This window comes from Pholis gunnellus (genome assembly GCF_910591455.1).
Source record: "Pholis gunnellus genome assembly, chromosome: 6".
Taxonomy (NCBI): Eukaryota; Metazoa; Chordata; class Actinopteri; order Perciformes; family Pholidae; genus Pholis; species Pholis gunnellus.
Window position 1 is genome coordinate 27,538,522 of NC_136532.1, and position 15,590 is coordinate 27,554,111.

Consider the following 15,590-nt stretch of genomic DNA (forward strand, 5'->3'; position numbering starts at 1 on the left):
GAGTACTTGTACCGTGAGTATATTTAGATGCTGATACTCTGCGTGTACTTTAATGTAAAGTATTAAGTATAATATTAAGTATAATGTAAAGTAAAGAGACGGTGTACAGTAGAAGTGTTGGGCTCAGCAGCTCCTCTCTGGTGTCCTCTTCTGGAGAACAGCATCGTATCTCAGAGTCTACAGGAAGTCAGTGTGTCTGCACTCACAGCTCTGCTGCTGGAGACAAACGCATAAAACACTCTTTATGCAATATTAACATTATATCTTCAAATAGGTCGTTAGCTGAGAAACACTTAAATTAATCATTTCTTGGTATTACGTTTTTGAAAGTTTCATCGGTTTGTATTTAATAGAAAGTTCTACAATTTATGAGTTAATTCTTTCTTACATCTTTATAGCAATACTTAAATAAAATAAATGCTAACATGCTGATGTTTAGCAGGTATAATGTTTACTACGTTACCTATCTTAGCTTAGCGTGTTAGCATGCTAACGTTAGCTTAAATCAGTAAACAGAGCTTATCTGAGGCTGATTGAATGTCTTTAGTTCTGCAGATATTTGGTCATTGGACACATTAACATGTTGACCTGATGATGGAGTCAGAGGATCAATAAAGTTATTACAGTTCATCCTGAATGATGAAAAACATTTCATCACAATCCATCCAGTAGTTGTTGAGGTATTTCACACAAAATCACAAATGTCAAAAGGAAAGTTTATTTTGATATCGTCTTTCAACAACAACTCAAAGTGTTTTACATGAGACGGTAAAGAATTAAGAAAATAAAACCATAACCAAATCGAAATGAGAGTTCAGAATCCAGGATGGATCACAGAGGATTCTCTTTACCCGTTTAATACACACTGGTCAAAGACTCAACATCTTCTTTACAGATGATTTTGTAACGTGACATCGTAACATCACAACAAGACAATGTAACAACCCAATATACCAACGTAACTTAACAAAGGTACTTAACAAAATAACGTAACAAAGTAACATCTTAAAAAAATGACAACCGCCCTTGGCGTACTTTACAATAACGTTAATTAATAAGCGTAACAACGTTGCGTAATAAGTGGGAAGTCAACATTTTGATTTCACACAAGAACAGTGGTCTCCTGGAAGTCCTGTGTTAGTTTGAACCTCTTACCCGCGTTAAGTGGACGTTCTCGCTTGTTTTACTTGTTATTATACAACGTAACTTTCAATAACAGTCGTTCGTTGCACTACGTCAGCTACTCTGACCAAAAGCTAAAACCTTGACGTCCCATCCCTAGTATATAGGGAGCAGTGGGCTGCCCCGGGGAGCAGTTAGGGGTTCAGTGTCTTGCTCAGGGACACAGGACATGTAGCAGCCAAGGATCGAACCGCTGTCCGTTACAACCCTCTCTACCCAGTGAGCCACGGTCACCCCCAATGGTTACATGGTTAACATTGTGAGACGATTAGTTAGGTTGAGATAACAAAAATACTTGGTTAAGGTTAGAAAAATGATCATGGTTTGTGTTCAAATAATAACGTAACATAAAAATGTAACATAATATAACATAACAATATAACATAACAATGTAACATAACAACGTAAAGTAAAATGTAACGCATCAAGGTAGTGCAACAAGGTAGCGCAACAACTCAGCGCAACAACTCAGCGCAACAATGTAATGCAACTGCACATCGTGACAACGAGACAACGTAACAACCCAGCATACCAACGCAACGCGACAATGCAACGTAAAAACGCAAAACAAACGTTAATTAGCTACAGTAATGGTCAGACACCTTTTGTGGACCAAAAAAATAACAAAGTGTGACTTTCCAGAAAACTACAAAATATAAAAATATTTACAAAAGTCAAAATAATAGAACTGTTGTTCCTTCAATGTTCAACTGAGGTTCCATCTGCTAACATCATACTGATTATTAATCAGTGGGTGATCACAGGATGAAACATTTTTCTTTGTATTTCTCTTTTAGTTCATTTATTTCTTCTTCTTGTTTTTTCTTCATGTCCTCCATTTGTTCTTTTTGATGTTTTTCTTTGTGACTGGAGAGGTCTTTTAACAGATCGTACTGTTTTTCTTGCCTCTCTTCTGTCTCCTGCATTTGTCTCTCTTGCCTTTTCTTCAGTTCCTGTATTTCCTCCATGTGCTTCTCCACCAGCGCTGTGAAGTCTTTGGTGTATTTCTGTCTGAACTCATTGAACTCTTCAGCTTGTTTTCTGGCCTCCTCTTCATATTTCTTCTTCATTTCCTCCAGGTCCTTCTTGTAGGTTTCCTCTAATTGTTTTCTCTCCTTCTTCTCCTGTTGTCTTCTGGTTTGATCTTCTTCTTTTCTTTTGATTTCATGTTTTTCTCTTTCTTGGTCGTATTCTTCTTGGAGCTTTGTAAGTTTAGTTTGTTTCTGTTTGTTCTCTTGATTTCGTTTCTTCCACCATTCTTTTCTTTCCTTCTCCCAGTCTTCTTGTTGTTTTCTCATCTCCTCTCTGCTCTGCTCCAACTCTCTGTCAATGGTTTCCTTTTCTTTTGATTCTGACTTTATTTTTTTCTCCAGAGCTTCAAGCTTTTCTTCCCACTCTTGTTGTTGATTTTCCTCCTGCCTTTTCCTCTTCCTGTCCTCCTCTTCTCTCATCTCCTGTTCTTTCCTTCTCTCCTCTCGCTCCTTGTTGATGTTTTCTTCCATTTCTTTAAGTTGTTTGGCTCTCTCTTGTTCAATGTCTTCTTTCTGTTGTTTCATTCTTCTCTTCACTGCTTCCATTTCTTCTTCATGTTTTCTTTGAAGCTCCTCCTTCTGTCTCTGCATTTCTTCTTCTTTCTCCTTCAGGATTCTCTCCACTTCCTTCTGTATTGCTGCTTCGGCCTCTTGGAACATCTCTGAGGTGTAGCAGTTGCCTCCATTCACCTTCATCATACGGTATGTCTTCTTCATCAAATCTCTGACTTGTGTGCGATCTGTTTGATTTTTGTTATTGAAGACCTGGTATCTTCCTCCACAGTCATTTATTAGTTTTTTCAAAAAGTCATCACAGTCTTCTTCTATGTAACGCTCAATTGTTGTATTTTTCAGTTCATCTCCTCTGGTGAATATAATGACGATTAAATCTCCTGAATTCTTGCCAAAACATTTCTTAATCAGCTCCACAGACTCTTTCTCCTCTTGTGTAAAGCGGCAGATCTGTAGCACCAGTAAGAACACATGAGGTCCAGGAGACAACATGCTGACGCATTTCACAAGCTCCTCTTGAACGTCATTATTAGACACAGTCGTGTCGAACAAGCCGGGGGTGTCGACTATGACGACAGGTCGTCCATCAATCTCTCCTGTTGCTTTCTTGCAAAACTTGGTCAGTGACTTTGAGCTGGGTCTGGATTCAAAATGTTCTTCACCCAGAATGGTGTTTCCTGTTGCACTCTTTCCATTGCCAGTCCGGCCGATCAGCACCATCCTGAGACACTCTTTACCCTGATGTTCATCATCACCTCTCACCTCTGTCTTCTGTTTCACATCCTGCAGTTCAGCTTCAAGTCTTGAAACCTTCTCCATCTGAGCCTTGGTGAACATCTCCATTGTGAAGCATCTGGATCCTTCAACTCTCATCTTTTCCACAGAATCCATCAGCTCTGGGATCTGCTGCTGGTCCTTGATGTTGAGAACATCATATCTTCCTCCACAGCTCTGACAGAGCTCCTGGATGCCGTTATCTTTTTTCACAAACTTAACAACTTCTTGAGCTTTAGGATCTGACTCCACAGTGAACAGAATCATGGTGAAGTCATTGACTGGAGAGCTGAATGTGTTCTTGATGGTCTCTAACTCTCCCTTGTCTTCATCAGTGAGGGGACCCACAGGTAGGACCAGGATGAAGACATGGACGCCCTCAGGACCACAGAGGGAGATACACCTGAGTGATTCCTCCATCACTGCCTCCTGAGGTTTTCCATACAAGGCAGGCAGCTCCACCAGAGAAACCCAACGACCACACACCTCTCCCTGATGTTTAACACACTCTGATGAGTTGGAGACTGGATGAAGCTCTGTCTGACCTAAAATGGCCTTGGCTGCTGAAGTCTTCCCTGCTCCTGTCCTCCCACACAGAACCAGGTTTAAAGATGGTTTCATGTGGTCAGACTTTGGTGTCATGATCAAACCCTCATCCTCAAATACATCACATCTCACAAGCTCTCCATTGTTCTCCTTTGCAGTTTGACCCAAACGTGTTAACAGCTCTGGAAGTTCAAGGTTCTTCTGGTTCAGGTATCTGTATCTACACCTTCTGATCAGGTCTTTTAAAGGCTGGTCTTTGTCCATGAAAGCTGAACTCTCCTCTCTAGATGTTGATATCAGTATCAATGAACGATCAAATGATTGATCACTGAAGAGTTTCAGGACTCTGCAGAGCTTCACTTTGAGTTCCTCAGTGAAGTCTTCAGGCTGTAGAACCAGCAGGAACACATGAGGTCCAGGACCAGAGAGACTCACACAGTGTTCTACATGTTGTCTTAGTTTGTCTTCAGAGATGTTGGGGTGCAGCAGATCTGGAGTGTTGATCAGAACTATCTGTTTCTCCTTTAACCGTCCACTGACTCTCAGACATTGATCTGGTTCTTCCTCAGTGTTGAACTTAGTCTCTCTCAGGATGAAGTTCCCCACTGAACTCCTCTCAGACCAGCTGTTCCCCAGCAGAACAACCCTCAGCTCAGACACTGAGAAGAAAACACTGGATTAGTAAAAAGACTACTTTTCAAATTCAAGACTTGAACCAAAATGAAAACAATGAGACTAGAATGTTTAAAGGTGGACTATAGTGAACGTGTCAGCTGTTGTCATCTTGAATCTTGAACATGAACCAGTGACCCATCGCCTGAAAACACTGTAATCAGATTATAATGAACACAAGAATGTTTCTGACTCAGTTCAGTTTAACTCACTGTTAGGAGGCAGGAGTTCATAGCTGCTGCTTCTCTTCACAGGCTGCAGATCATCTGAGACTGTAAGAATACAGAACGTTGATTCATTCACATGTTGTCTTTAATCAAAGAGACACTGTTATTTACTATTTTTATTTTGATATGTGTTTTAACATGTTTTAGGTCAAAATAAATTTCAGATTGGGTGATCTAATCTCGAAATTGAATAAGCTTAAAATTTGGTTTTAACACCAAAGAGAAAATTATTTTGTGCTTTGAATCTGTCAGCTGTCAACAACAAACACTTTAATTTAACTCCCTGTCAAATGGCATGCAGCTGGTGTGGTATTAGGGATCGGTCAATTATCAGGTGCAATATTCAGCATTTTCGATTATCGGCATAATTACTTTTATCTAATTACCGATAAAACAAATGTCTCACTCTGTAGTGTCAATCAAAGAAACTATCTGATAGGTTATTACTTTTGTTGTGTAACCAATCAGTGTTTGTGTTATTCCACATTTTCACGCTAAGATTTGAATTTGTTTGTAAAATGTGTTGGGACTTCACCATGTGGTTGGAACAAAGGGAGTTTAGAGTTCGGCCTACAGGGAAGTCAACAGCCTGATTTGAGTTAGAATCACACCAAACCTCACAAGACATTAAATCTCACCTGGGTGTGATTCTTTTGGTCTAAACTCAACACTGAGGCCTCATTGGTTCAGGGCCATAGGCCCCCCAGAGGATTCCCTGTGCTATGGCCTGACATCACAGAATCTATAAATAACAGCGTCACCTCCAGCTTCAGAGCAAATCCTTTCCTCCTCAACCCCCCCTCATCCTCCATCACATACAAAGGACATGGAACTTACTGTTATGCTGGTTTTACACATTAATCATTCCACTACTTTCTGCCCTACAGTCATTCCCACCAAACCAAAGTCTCTCATTGTAAGGAGTTGTGCATAAGTAACTGTATATATCGTTTTATTTTATTTATTCTTATTATGTAATAAAATTAAGTTAAATGAAACAATAGATACAGTTACTTATACTTAACTCCTTATAATGGACACTAGTGGTGTAACGGATCACCCCTCACGCTTCGGCACACATGTGAATTGTGGATTAATTGCATTTTTTTTTTACAGTTTAATCATCATAGTGTGAAATAAGCATTTACTGCCGCTCATACTTTTTCAGGTACGTCTCTAAATGTCTATGCAGAGCTGCAGTGAACAGATATAAAGCAGTGGTGTGTTCACGTGAACGGAGCAGCTTAAAAGCATTTCACGGTGAAAGTCATGGCGAGCGGAGGAACTTCAGAAGCCTTATAATGACGGATGAGGGTGGTGGACAAAACCGTTACGGTATGTAGGTGTTGTTTAAAGAGAAAGACACACGACAACGGCAATACATCTGACATGTCCACACATATGAAGAGACACCATCCCGGTCTGCCAGTGACGGGGGCCACGGCACCACAACAACAACAACAACAAGTTATCAACGCGACATTTGAGAAAGCGTTTGTGCAGAATCAGACCGGGCTGAAGCTATTACAGCATCTATTGAGGTCTTTGTTGCTGCAGACGTGAGGACATTCTCCGCTTTGGAAAACAAAGGATTTCTAAATCTGGTTAAAGTACTTGAGCCGCTACATCCACTCACGCGCCACTTCAGTGTGAAGATCGTTCCTCTATGAAGAGACTGAGACAGCTCACGCGGAGATTTAAAGTTCTGTGCTGTAGACACGCCCCCTCTGTGAGAGTCACACAGACAGGTGCTGTAGACACGCCCCCTCTGTGAGAGTCACACATGACGCTCCCCTTTCCCCAGATAATGTAGATATATTCTCATCTTTCTGAATATAAATATCTTAAATATTGTGGTTTTCATGTAAGACTATAGCCCGAAGTTATTTGCTTTCAGTGTTCTTGAAGTTATTTTAGTTAATAAATGGAAAGCAAAGTTATATTTGTCCCCCTCCTTTTCTTTGCTGATCCGAAAAATGATCCGATCCGTGAGGTTTGTGATCCGTTGCACCACTAATGGACACTGATACATATATATGTATTATACTGTGTATATATATGTGTGTATATACACATGTATACACAAATATATATATATACTGCATATACATACATGTACAAATACATACATATATATGTGTGTATATGTGTATATGTGTACATTATAATGGTATATATATTATTATAACGTCCCATTCCAGCTACATTTACAAACTATTTTGTGGTCTTCTGTAATACAACAAAGAATTACATTTAAAAGGGTTAATGACAACAGTGAATTAATGTGTGTATGGCAGAAGATTCACTGTTCGTTGTTTTGTTGCCCCCCCCCCCAGTGGGAACGTGCTGGCTGTGCACTGGTACTGATGAGATATCAATAACATAACAGATGAACATGTAAAAGCATCAGAGCAGCTGCAGGGCACAAACCTCAGGACTATAATATCTGAAGTGTGTTTATTACGTGTGTCATGTGTGGACAGAGAGAGACGAGTGTGTCTGGACTCACCTGGTGCTGCAGTCGTCATTATGTCACTCTGAACGTCACAGAATCATTTCACAGCTTAAGAACCTAAATGAAGAATAAAAACAATTCAAATCATCTTCTAACATATTTCATCAGGTAAAAATGTTGATGACATTTTGCTGTAATTTGTTCTGTTCTCACAAAAGAGATTTCTAGTTGAGTTATTACCTCCAACAGTAGCGTATTAAACGTCATTGTAATTAACTGAGATTATTATTATGGAACTCCTCTTCCTGGTTCTTCACTTCAACTGGAATCTAAAATGGCGTCTTTACATTTCACAATAAAGTGATATAAACATCATATGTTCATAGATTTCTCTCATTGAACTCTGGGAAATATGAAGACTTGACAACAAAACCAAGATAATAAAATGCATATTATATTATATTAAATGTATTTCTTGCATATTGTTGATTGACTTCCGCCTCAAACAGCTGAACTCACCTGCGCACTCAGCTGAGTCATCTTTAAATGTGACGTGTTGTTTCTTAAAGCTCAGCTTTCTGTTTCAAACACATTTATCTCTCATGAACTAAACGTCACGTTAAAGTTACTGTAATTATGTAACAGCATTCTGTTTATCTTCAGTTTAACTTACATGATCTTAAACAGCGACTTCAAAGATGATGAAAGTCTGACACATTTATTTCAGACTCATTTCTCTAATAAACGGACTTGAGAATAAAAACAAACTAAATATTAAACACATTTAGTTGCGTATCGTTTATTTCCTGCATTTCCGCCTCAAACTACCTGCGCATGTAATGACGTAATGTATCCAGAATAAACTAATACATGCGATTGATCGACAATACGGATCGATTATCAGTCATAATTACCTTTTTATTGAGTTTAAATCCGTCCGATGTTCCGTCGCGTTTCAGACGATATAAAGTGAAGGTAGGTTCAGAGAGAAGAGAAAAACAAACCTCCAGAAGAAACCTCAGGAATGTGATCCTTCAACATTCTGCTCTGATCAGACAACAGATTACATCTACACTGTTAACTTCATGTTGTATACCTATGCTATATTTAACCATTAAACTATATTTTACCATCATGCCATCAATCCTGTTAGCAGGGCTGCGAAATAACGTTTTATATATATATATATATATGTATATATACAAAGTATATCCGTGTGTGTGTGTGCAGCTATTTTAAAAGTTAAACCTCAAGTTTAAAGTTAATACTGAATCATATTTTAATTTGGACTTTAAAGTTTTGGTTTAACATAATTAATATATGTTTAGAGTAAAAACTAAGTTGATGTTTAAAAAAAGGTTTAAATTAGTTCTATCTTAATTTCAAGATTTGGTGCAACATTATTTATGGTGAGAACATGATTTAATCAGGTTTAATAAATAATTATTGTTCTGCAACTCAGCCTCTTATGCTTTAATAGCAGCATTACACAATACAGGACTGTCTGGTATGACCTGTGATTTTCATTACGTTTCTTTAAATGTACGTTTATGACAGTTATTTTATTTTAATAATTCTAAATACTGAATATGTTCCTCTGTAAAGTAGCCTTTGTTGCTCCTCTCAGGTTGCCAGTTTTGTTGATGTTGGGTTTTTAAATGATAATGAATGGAGTTTGTATTCCTTTTTAAAACATTAATAAATGGAAGATGAACATGCAGCCTTTGATTAAAAACATCAAACTAAAATGTACACAAAAGAACCAGCGTCCTTCATGTAGTAGGCTGGTACAGACATGGGGATTTATTTTAATGTTTGATTTTGAAGTAATCCAAAAAGTATTCACATTAGAATACATACTTTTCTGAAATACAATATATTACGTTACTAACTCTTTAAAATTGCCAAGTAATAAAGTAATATAGTAATATAGTAACTGACTACATTTAAAAGTAACTTGACCTGCTTGTTATTAATGTAACTTAACTTTTACTCACTGGGGTTTGTTTACATCCGGTTTTTCATTTATGTGACACGGGCGCCATCTTGTGGAGCCCGTGCAGAACTGAGTAGTAGACCCCAAACATGGTTACTGTTCTCCTGTAACGTGTCCGGTAATTTCTGTTGATTTGTTACAACCTCTGTTAAATACGCGAATACGTCCATTTTTAATGGGTTTTAATCGGTTCCACTGGGTTTTTCTAATGTTTTAATGAATGCTGTAAATGATTCCTGTAACATATATTAGTCGTGTGTGATGTGTTGTATCATAATATTAGTGACTAACGTATTGTTAGCTAGCTTGATTGTTCCATGACTTACCGCTAACGTTAGCATGCTAAGCAGCAGTTAGCTCATCTATTTTTTGGTGCTTGGTTCTACTGAAGGTGACAGCGAGAGACAGATTCTGTAACCAGGTAGATATAGAGTCATTTAGTTCTAAACCAACAAACATGTTGATGCTTTAAACTGAACTGTCAGATAGTGGTTCAAAGAAAAATGGACAAAACCTTAATTTCAGACACGTGAAGACATTATTTCAAGGATTGAATAGTTTTCACTAACACTGACCACCTTAACAGGATATATTGACCATCGTGAAGATAAAGATTACTCTCTTTAGTTCTTTCTCTTTTTTCCAGTATTTTATCGGCACCATCATCTTCCTGACTCTTCTATCTCGACATCCTTCGTCCAGACTTCAGATCAAGGTAGGACTGAACTATTTTGGGAGGGTTTGCTGATATATAATTGCTCATCTAATATATATATATATATATATATTTATTAGATGAGGGACTTTTGAGTTCATCGTCTAATATTCACATGGAGTCTCTTGACCTCATCAGGAACATGAAAGTGTATCAGTCTGTAGTTTGACAGTGTTTCATTGACCTTCATGCTCTCTGTGAGGATTACGGAGCTCAAAACTTATGGTCAATGAAAGACAAAAAGAAAAACCTCTTACCTTCATTACCGGCACACTTTAACTCAGTCTGATGAACTGGACTTTGTCCAGAGTCTCTGTCTCTTACTGGGAAACCGTAACGCTCCTGAACAACACATCTCAACATCATCAGAGGCTCTTTTCACATTTCTGAGTTTGTGTTCTCGAGGACTTTTGAAACATCGTCAGTCAAAGTAATGTCGGGAATTTAACGTTTGCATTTATCCGACTATGGTCCAAATGCCCGGAGGAATTCTCACGTCGTCCATTTTATCAAAGATGCTTTTGGGAGATGAACCGTGTGAACCCGCGGTGGTCACGTTTCCCAGCATGCATTCTGTGTATCAACCAGCAGTGAAGGAGGTCATGAGCCAAACTCACACAGGTAAGTTATCATTTTGTACTACGACTGTTGTCACCAGATTAAGTTCTGAGGATTTAGTTAGAGGAAGGAAATAAAAAAATTGTAATTAATGAAATTTTAAAAATGATCGATTGAGCACAGAAGCTGTTGCCCTTCTAGGCCATCCAGCTAGAACAGATTTATCTCAACAAACACTAATAATTTACTTTGTGGTACTGATGCCTCTGTGTTTTAAACATATCATGTACTTTGTTTCAGGAGATAAACTTTTGTTTCAGAGTTGGAATATTTATTTATTTATTGGAGATTTTGCTTCAGCTCTGCCTCTGTGTACTTTTGTCTGAAATATGTGTTAATCACCTTAATTGATTCCACATTATTTTATCATCTTATTATCATGAATATTAACTACATTCAAGCAAAATAATGTATAAACTTAAATCAAGGGTCATCTGAGGAAACACAAGTCCTCACAGAATGGACGGCTGCAAATGAAAGACTTTTCACTGGTTTTCAAAAATCATTTTAAAAATGGAAGTGAATGTGATTTAATTAGTTGTTAGTGTGTGTGTGTGTGTGTGTGTGTGTGTGTGCGTGTGAAGTCAGGTAGGGGTATTCATATCTTTATCTGTCTTATATTATCTTCAACTGTCTTCTCTTAAACTGAAGTGTTATAAGATTTACAGAATGTGGCAAAAATCTTCCTTATTTTTTTTCAGACGTTTCTTCACAACTTCTGTTCGGAATGAAAACAGCTAAACATTCAACATGAAGTGGAACAGTTAGAAGGACTAATGGAGGGTAAGTTACCTGCTTCTCTGCATCAAATACTGACAGCATGGTTCATCAGCAGAGTCCTTCTGCTTTAAACTCTTTACTGCAAGAAATCAATGCAGAACATCTTGAAACTAAGTTTACTTTCAGACCAGGAGTTTGTTCAACTATCACAGCATTTAAGTAAGTAACTTTTTAAAACTGTGTCGTAAAAAAACATGCATTGAAGCAATGAGTTGTCAAACTCAGTTCTGCCTTTATTTTGGGTTCCTGAAGAGATACTATACTTCACACTTTACAAATGGTAGCGTATCTTACAACAGTTACAATGATTTGCAATCATGCGATCAACACAGGAACTAAGAAGAATTAAAGCTGCGAGCAGACTACGACTCTTTACGGACGAGTAGATGTCTTCACTCCAGGGCCCCGATCCTCGTACGTGGTTCAACTAAGTCGATCAAATGTCCTATTATCAGCTTAAATTAACTCGATGATTGACATCAGGCTATCTCGGTTCCTCAAAGGCTGATCCGCTCAAACAGTCTCGTTAATTCGACCCAGACTGCAGTAACCATCCTTGCGCGTGTCCGTCCTACTTCAAAAGGGGGAAGCGTCGATCACTGAAACCATGATTTTCTAACAGTACAACGGCAAATAAACTCAAAGAAAGAGCCTCTTTTTACTCCGCTGATGAGCAGGAGATGATCATGAACACATACGAGGAATTCAAGACCATAATCATGGCGAAATCTAACGCTGCGAGGGCTAGACGAGAAGCATGGCAAAATATGGCAGACGTCGTTAAATGCGCAAGTGTTGGGAAAATGTATCGGTTAATTTTAAGAGCCTCATCACCTCAATCAATCAGATGATATTTCTTTAAATAGGCTTCATGGAACGCATCATCCAATGAGATCTATAGCGAAAATAATTATATCAACTCGTTCAGAATAAGTAGATAAAAACAAGCCCAAAGAGTATCTAACTGATACCAATGAATAGATACTGATGAGGATATATGTAGGCTACTGTATGCGCTCATGTATCATGTACTATATATATATATATGTGTGTGTATATACATGTATGTGTAGATTACATATAGAACTAGGAGTTTGAATATGTGTGTGTGAATCTCCGTATGGGCGGATCAGTGTGTATGTATTATTCATAATAAGCAGTGAAAATAAATTGTGTGCATTTAGCTAAAACACAAGAGTTAGTAGAAGATGGTGCATACTGTCTGTAATAGTTTGAGATTAATCAGTAATAATGTTTGTATAACCGTATAAGTACGTGTAAAACAACAAAAGCAGCCACACAAACACCATGAGTGACATTAATACTAACGTTCGTCTACATGGATCCTTAAAACTAGAAGAGAGACTCTTGTGTGTCCGTCGTGTTCGGTCATGATGACGGTGGCGTTCTGCTGCAGTGGACTCTGGTATTTAAGACCCGAGGCCGCCACCTGGACTTCTTCACTAAAAGAGCTGCTGATGCATGTTGGGACATTTCCACAGTGTTTGGTGCCTCGGTGGGTCTTCAGCACTAATTATGTGGAAACATTTGGTTTTGGTTTTCGCTTCTTCCACAAAAAAAAAACCAGGAAGATATTTATTGTGTGTTTGTGTCAGAATGAGTTTAAAAGCAGATAAATAAAGTGAAGAAAGGGTTTGTTTGTCAGTTTAAAATGTTTAATAATGTAATGAAACGCTGGAGACTCAGAGACGAGCTGCTTGAGGCCTGTGGTGAGTTTACACATTATGTAAATTCATACATCCCGACAGAAATCAATGAATCAAATGATCTGACAAAGAACAATAACAGCTGCTACATGTGGCTATCTCAGGACGAATAAGTAATAATACATAATATCTAGACATTGTCTGCCTGTGTTCACTCATCGCTCCTCACCAACACTAACCCAGCAGCTGTGATTTCATCATCAGTGGGTTCGAACAGCAGCCATGTTGTTCACATCATGAAGATCTTTAGTGTCTTTGGAGGGAGACGTTTAAACGAGTGCTGCTAGCTCCTGTCATTGCAAAGATCAGCAACCGTCGCTTTAATCACAGACCAGACAATTAATCAGCAGATTCATGATTTCAGCAGGTCGACTCACTTCAGTCTGTGCAGCTGCAAACATCTCACCATCCACATGTGTCCTTGTTTTTCTACTGAACAAGAACTTCTTCCGTCTTTGAATCCCGCCTACAAAGCTACGATCGGCTCGCGGTGTTTCCCACCTTCAGAGAAACAGCCGTCAGTGAGTTCAACACGAGACGGTTCTGAGTCGCAGGAGAAGTGATTAGATGTGTGAAGAGTCAGCTGTGGCTGAAGGACCAGAGGTCAGTGCTTTTAAGATACGTGGCTCCTCACAAACATGCTCATTGAGTCGGTTTGGGGCCCGTTCGCTGACACAGGTTCCACCCCTGGATACCGGATCCAGATGTGTTTCCTCTCAGCTTTCAGCCTCTTAATGAGGAACACGGAGCGGAGAACGAGGAGCAGCTGGGATCTAAAGCGTTAAAAGTCCTGAAGCCTGTGGAGTTTATGGATCTCCTGTCAGGGTTTCACATGTTCTCTTCACATCTGGGTCAGGAGGCCCCGCATGCCTGCAGCGGGGGGAGGTGTGTGTGTGTGGGGGGGGGCAGGCGTCTGCATGTCTGCTGTCAGGACGGACACATAAATACCTGGACGTCCAGATGCTGCTTTCACTGTCGCTCTGTCTGCAAGGAGGACGAGGAGGCCGAGAGACGCCAACATGGTCCCACTGAGGCTGGTCGCCTTCGGCTGTGAGTATCTCACATTTATCTTCATTTATCTTCATTTATCTTCATTTATGTTCTCCACTTGTTTATCAGGGATTAACGCTGTGTTTAAGATGAAAAAGAGTCGCACTATTGTAAATTATAAATGTTATAAAAGGATTTTTTTCCCCGGTTGCTGTTCTCTCACAATTTTACAGGAATTGTTGGAAAAATAGAAATAGAAATAGAAATGGCTCTAGATTTATTCAACTTTTGAAGTCTCTTCTACGAACTAAATGTATGTTGAGATTTCTTTTGTTGCATTTAATTGTTACTGTAATATTTGACATTTACTTCCTGTTCTTTCTACATGTTTGTTGACATTTATAATTCATATTTGCGTCACATTCAGATCTTCAGAACAGCTTTTAAATAAATCTCATTGAAACTCTCTCTGTCTGTTGTTATGCTCAGTGTTTAGAAGTCCGATTCTTTTACAGTCAGTGAAGATATGAACCCTTTAACCTCACTAGCGTGTTTAAAGCGTCTCTCTGTTGTCTGGTGAACTTGTGTTCTCAGTGCTCGCTGCTGCTTCGTACTTCTCTGGTGCTGCTGGTGAGTTCAAACATATAGTTACTGTTGAGTTTACAGTCTCATAACTAATGAATCTTCATCCTGTTTAAAGTCAATCAAACGTTTCTGAATTATTGTTCTGGAGACGAAAAACAAAGTGCACGATGATGAAGATGATGAAGATGATGAAGATGACCTGTGTGTGTGTTCACAGAGGGAGAGGTCATCTACGCGTGTTTCAATGAGACCGCTGAGATGTCATGTGGTGAGAAAACAAACTCTTTAAAAACAGCTGATTTTAACTTAAAGCAAAAACGTTTTTACATTTCAGGACAAATTCTTGCGTCACGTAATGTTTCCACACTTCAGTATTTTAAACAACGTATAAAAAGGTTCATTAGTGACCTTTTAGAGGAGCCGGACGGTGGATTCTTGTCCTGATTGGACGGAGCCAGGCTAGCAGTTTCCCTCCGTTTCCAGTCTTTGTGCTAAGCTAAGCTAACCAGCTGCTGCACAGACAGAAACAGGATTTACCCCAAAATGTGAAGCTGTTCCTTCTTAAAGTCAACTCTTCAGTTAAACTCTTACAAATCAACGACTCGTGCTCCACTGCTTTTAATCATAATTATGTTTTAATTGTGTGTTTTATGTTGATTGTGCCTTCTTAAACACGCTTCATGTTTTACAATCTGTTGTACATTATTGGCCCTTGTGTGGTCGCATTGTGTTATCTATGTTATTATATCCGCTCCTGTTGAGCCCTTTATGAATACATC

General features: G+C 38.8%; 1 protein-coding gene across 2 annotated transcripts; it reads right to left on the reverse strand.

Moving 5' to 3' along the window:
• Window positions 1-702: 702 nt before the first annotated feature.
• Window positions 703-8,394, reverse strand: LOC306697265 (GTPase IMAP family member 8-like). 2 transcript variants are annotated; one of them, XM_079161077.1, is made up of 4 exons: window positions 8,315-8,394; window positions 7,455-7,517; window positions 4,931-4,990; window positions 703-4,705 (listed from the first exon to the last, which is right to left on the reverse strand). In XM_079161077.1, exons 2-4 carry the CDS (start codon window positions 7,471-7,473, stop codon window positions 1,941-1,943), a joined length of 2,844 nt encoding a protein of 947 aa, XP_079017203.1. In that variant the 5' UTR covers window positions 7,474-7,517; window positions 8,315-8,394; the 3' UTR covers window positions 703-1,940. The 2 variants fall into 2 exon arrangements, with proteins under 2 accessions (XP_079017203.1, XP_079017204.1); XM_079161078.1 differs by lacking the exon at window positions 8,315-8,394 and adding an exon at window positions 7,920-7,979.
• Between the last annotated feature and the right edge of the window lie 7,196 nt (window positions 8,395-15,590).

Excerpts from the sequence above, each read along its gene's own strand:
- LOC306697265 (XM_079161077.1), bottom strand. Across the intron at positions 4,706-4,930 it reads TGAACTCCTGCCTCCTAACA|TGTCTGAGCTGAGGGTTGTT; the intron begins GTGAGTTAAACT and ends TTTTCTTCTCAG.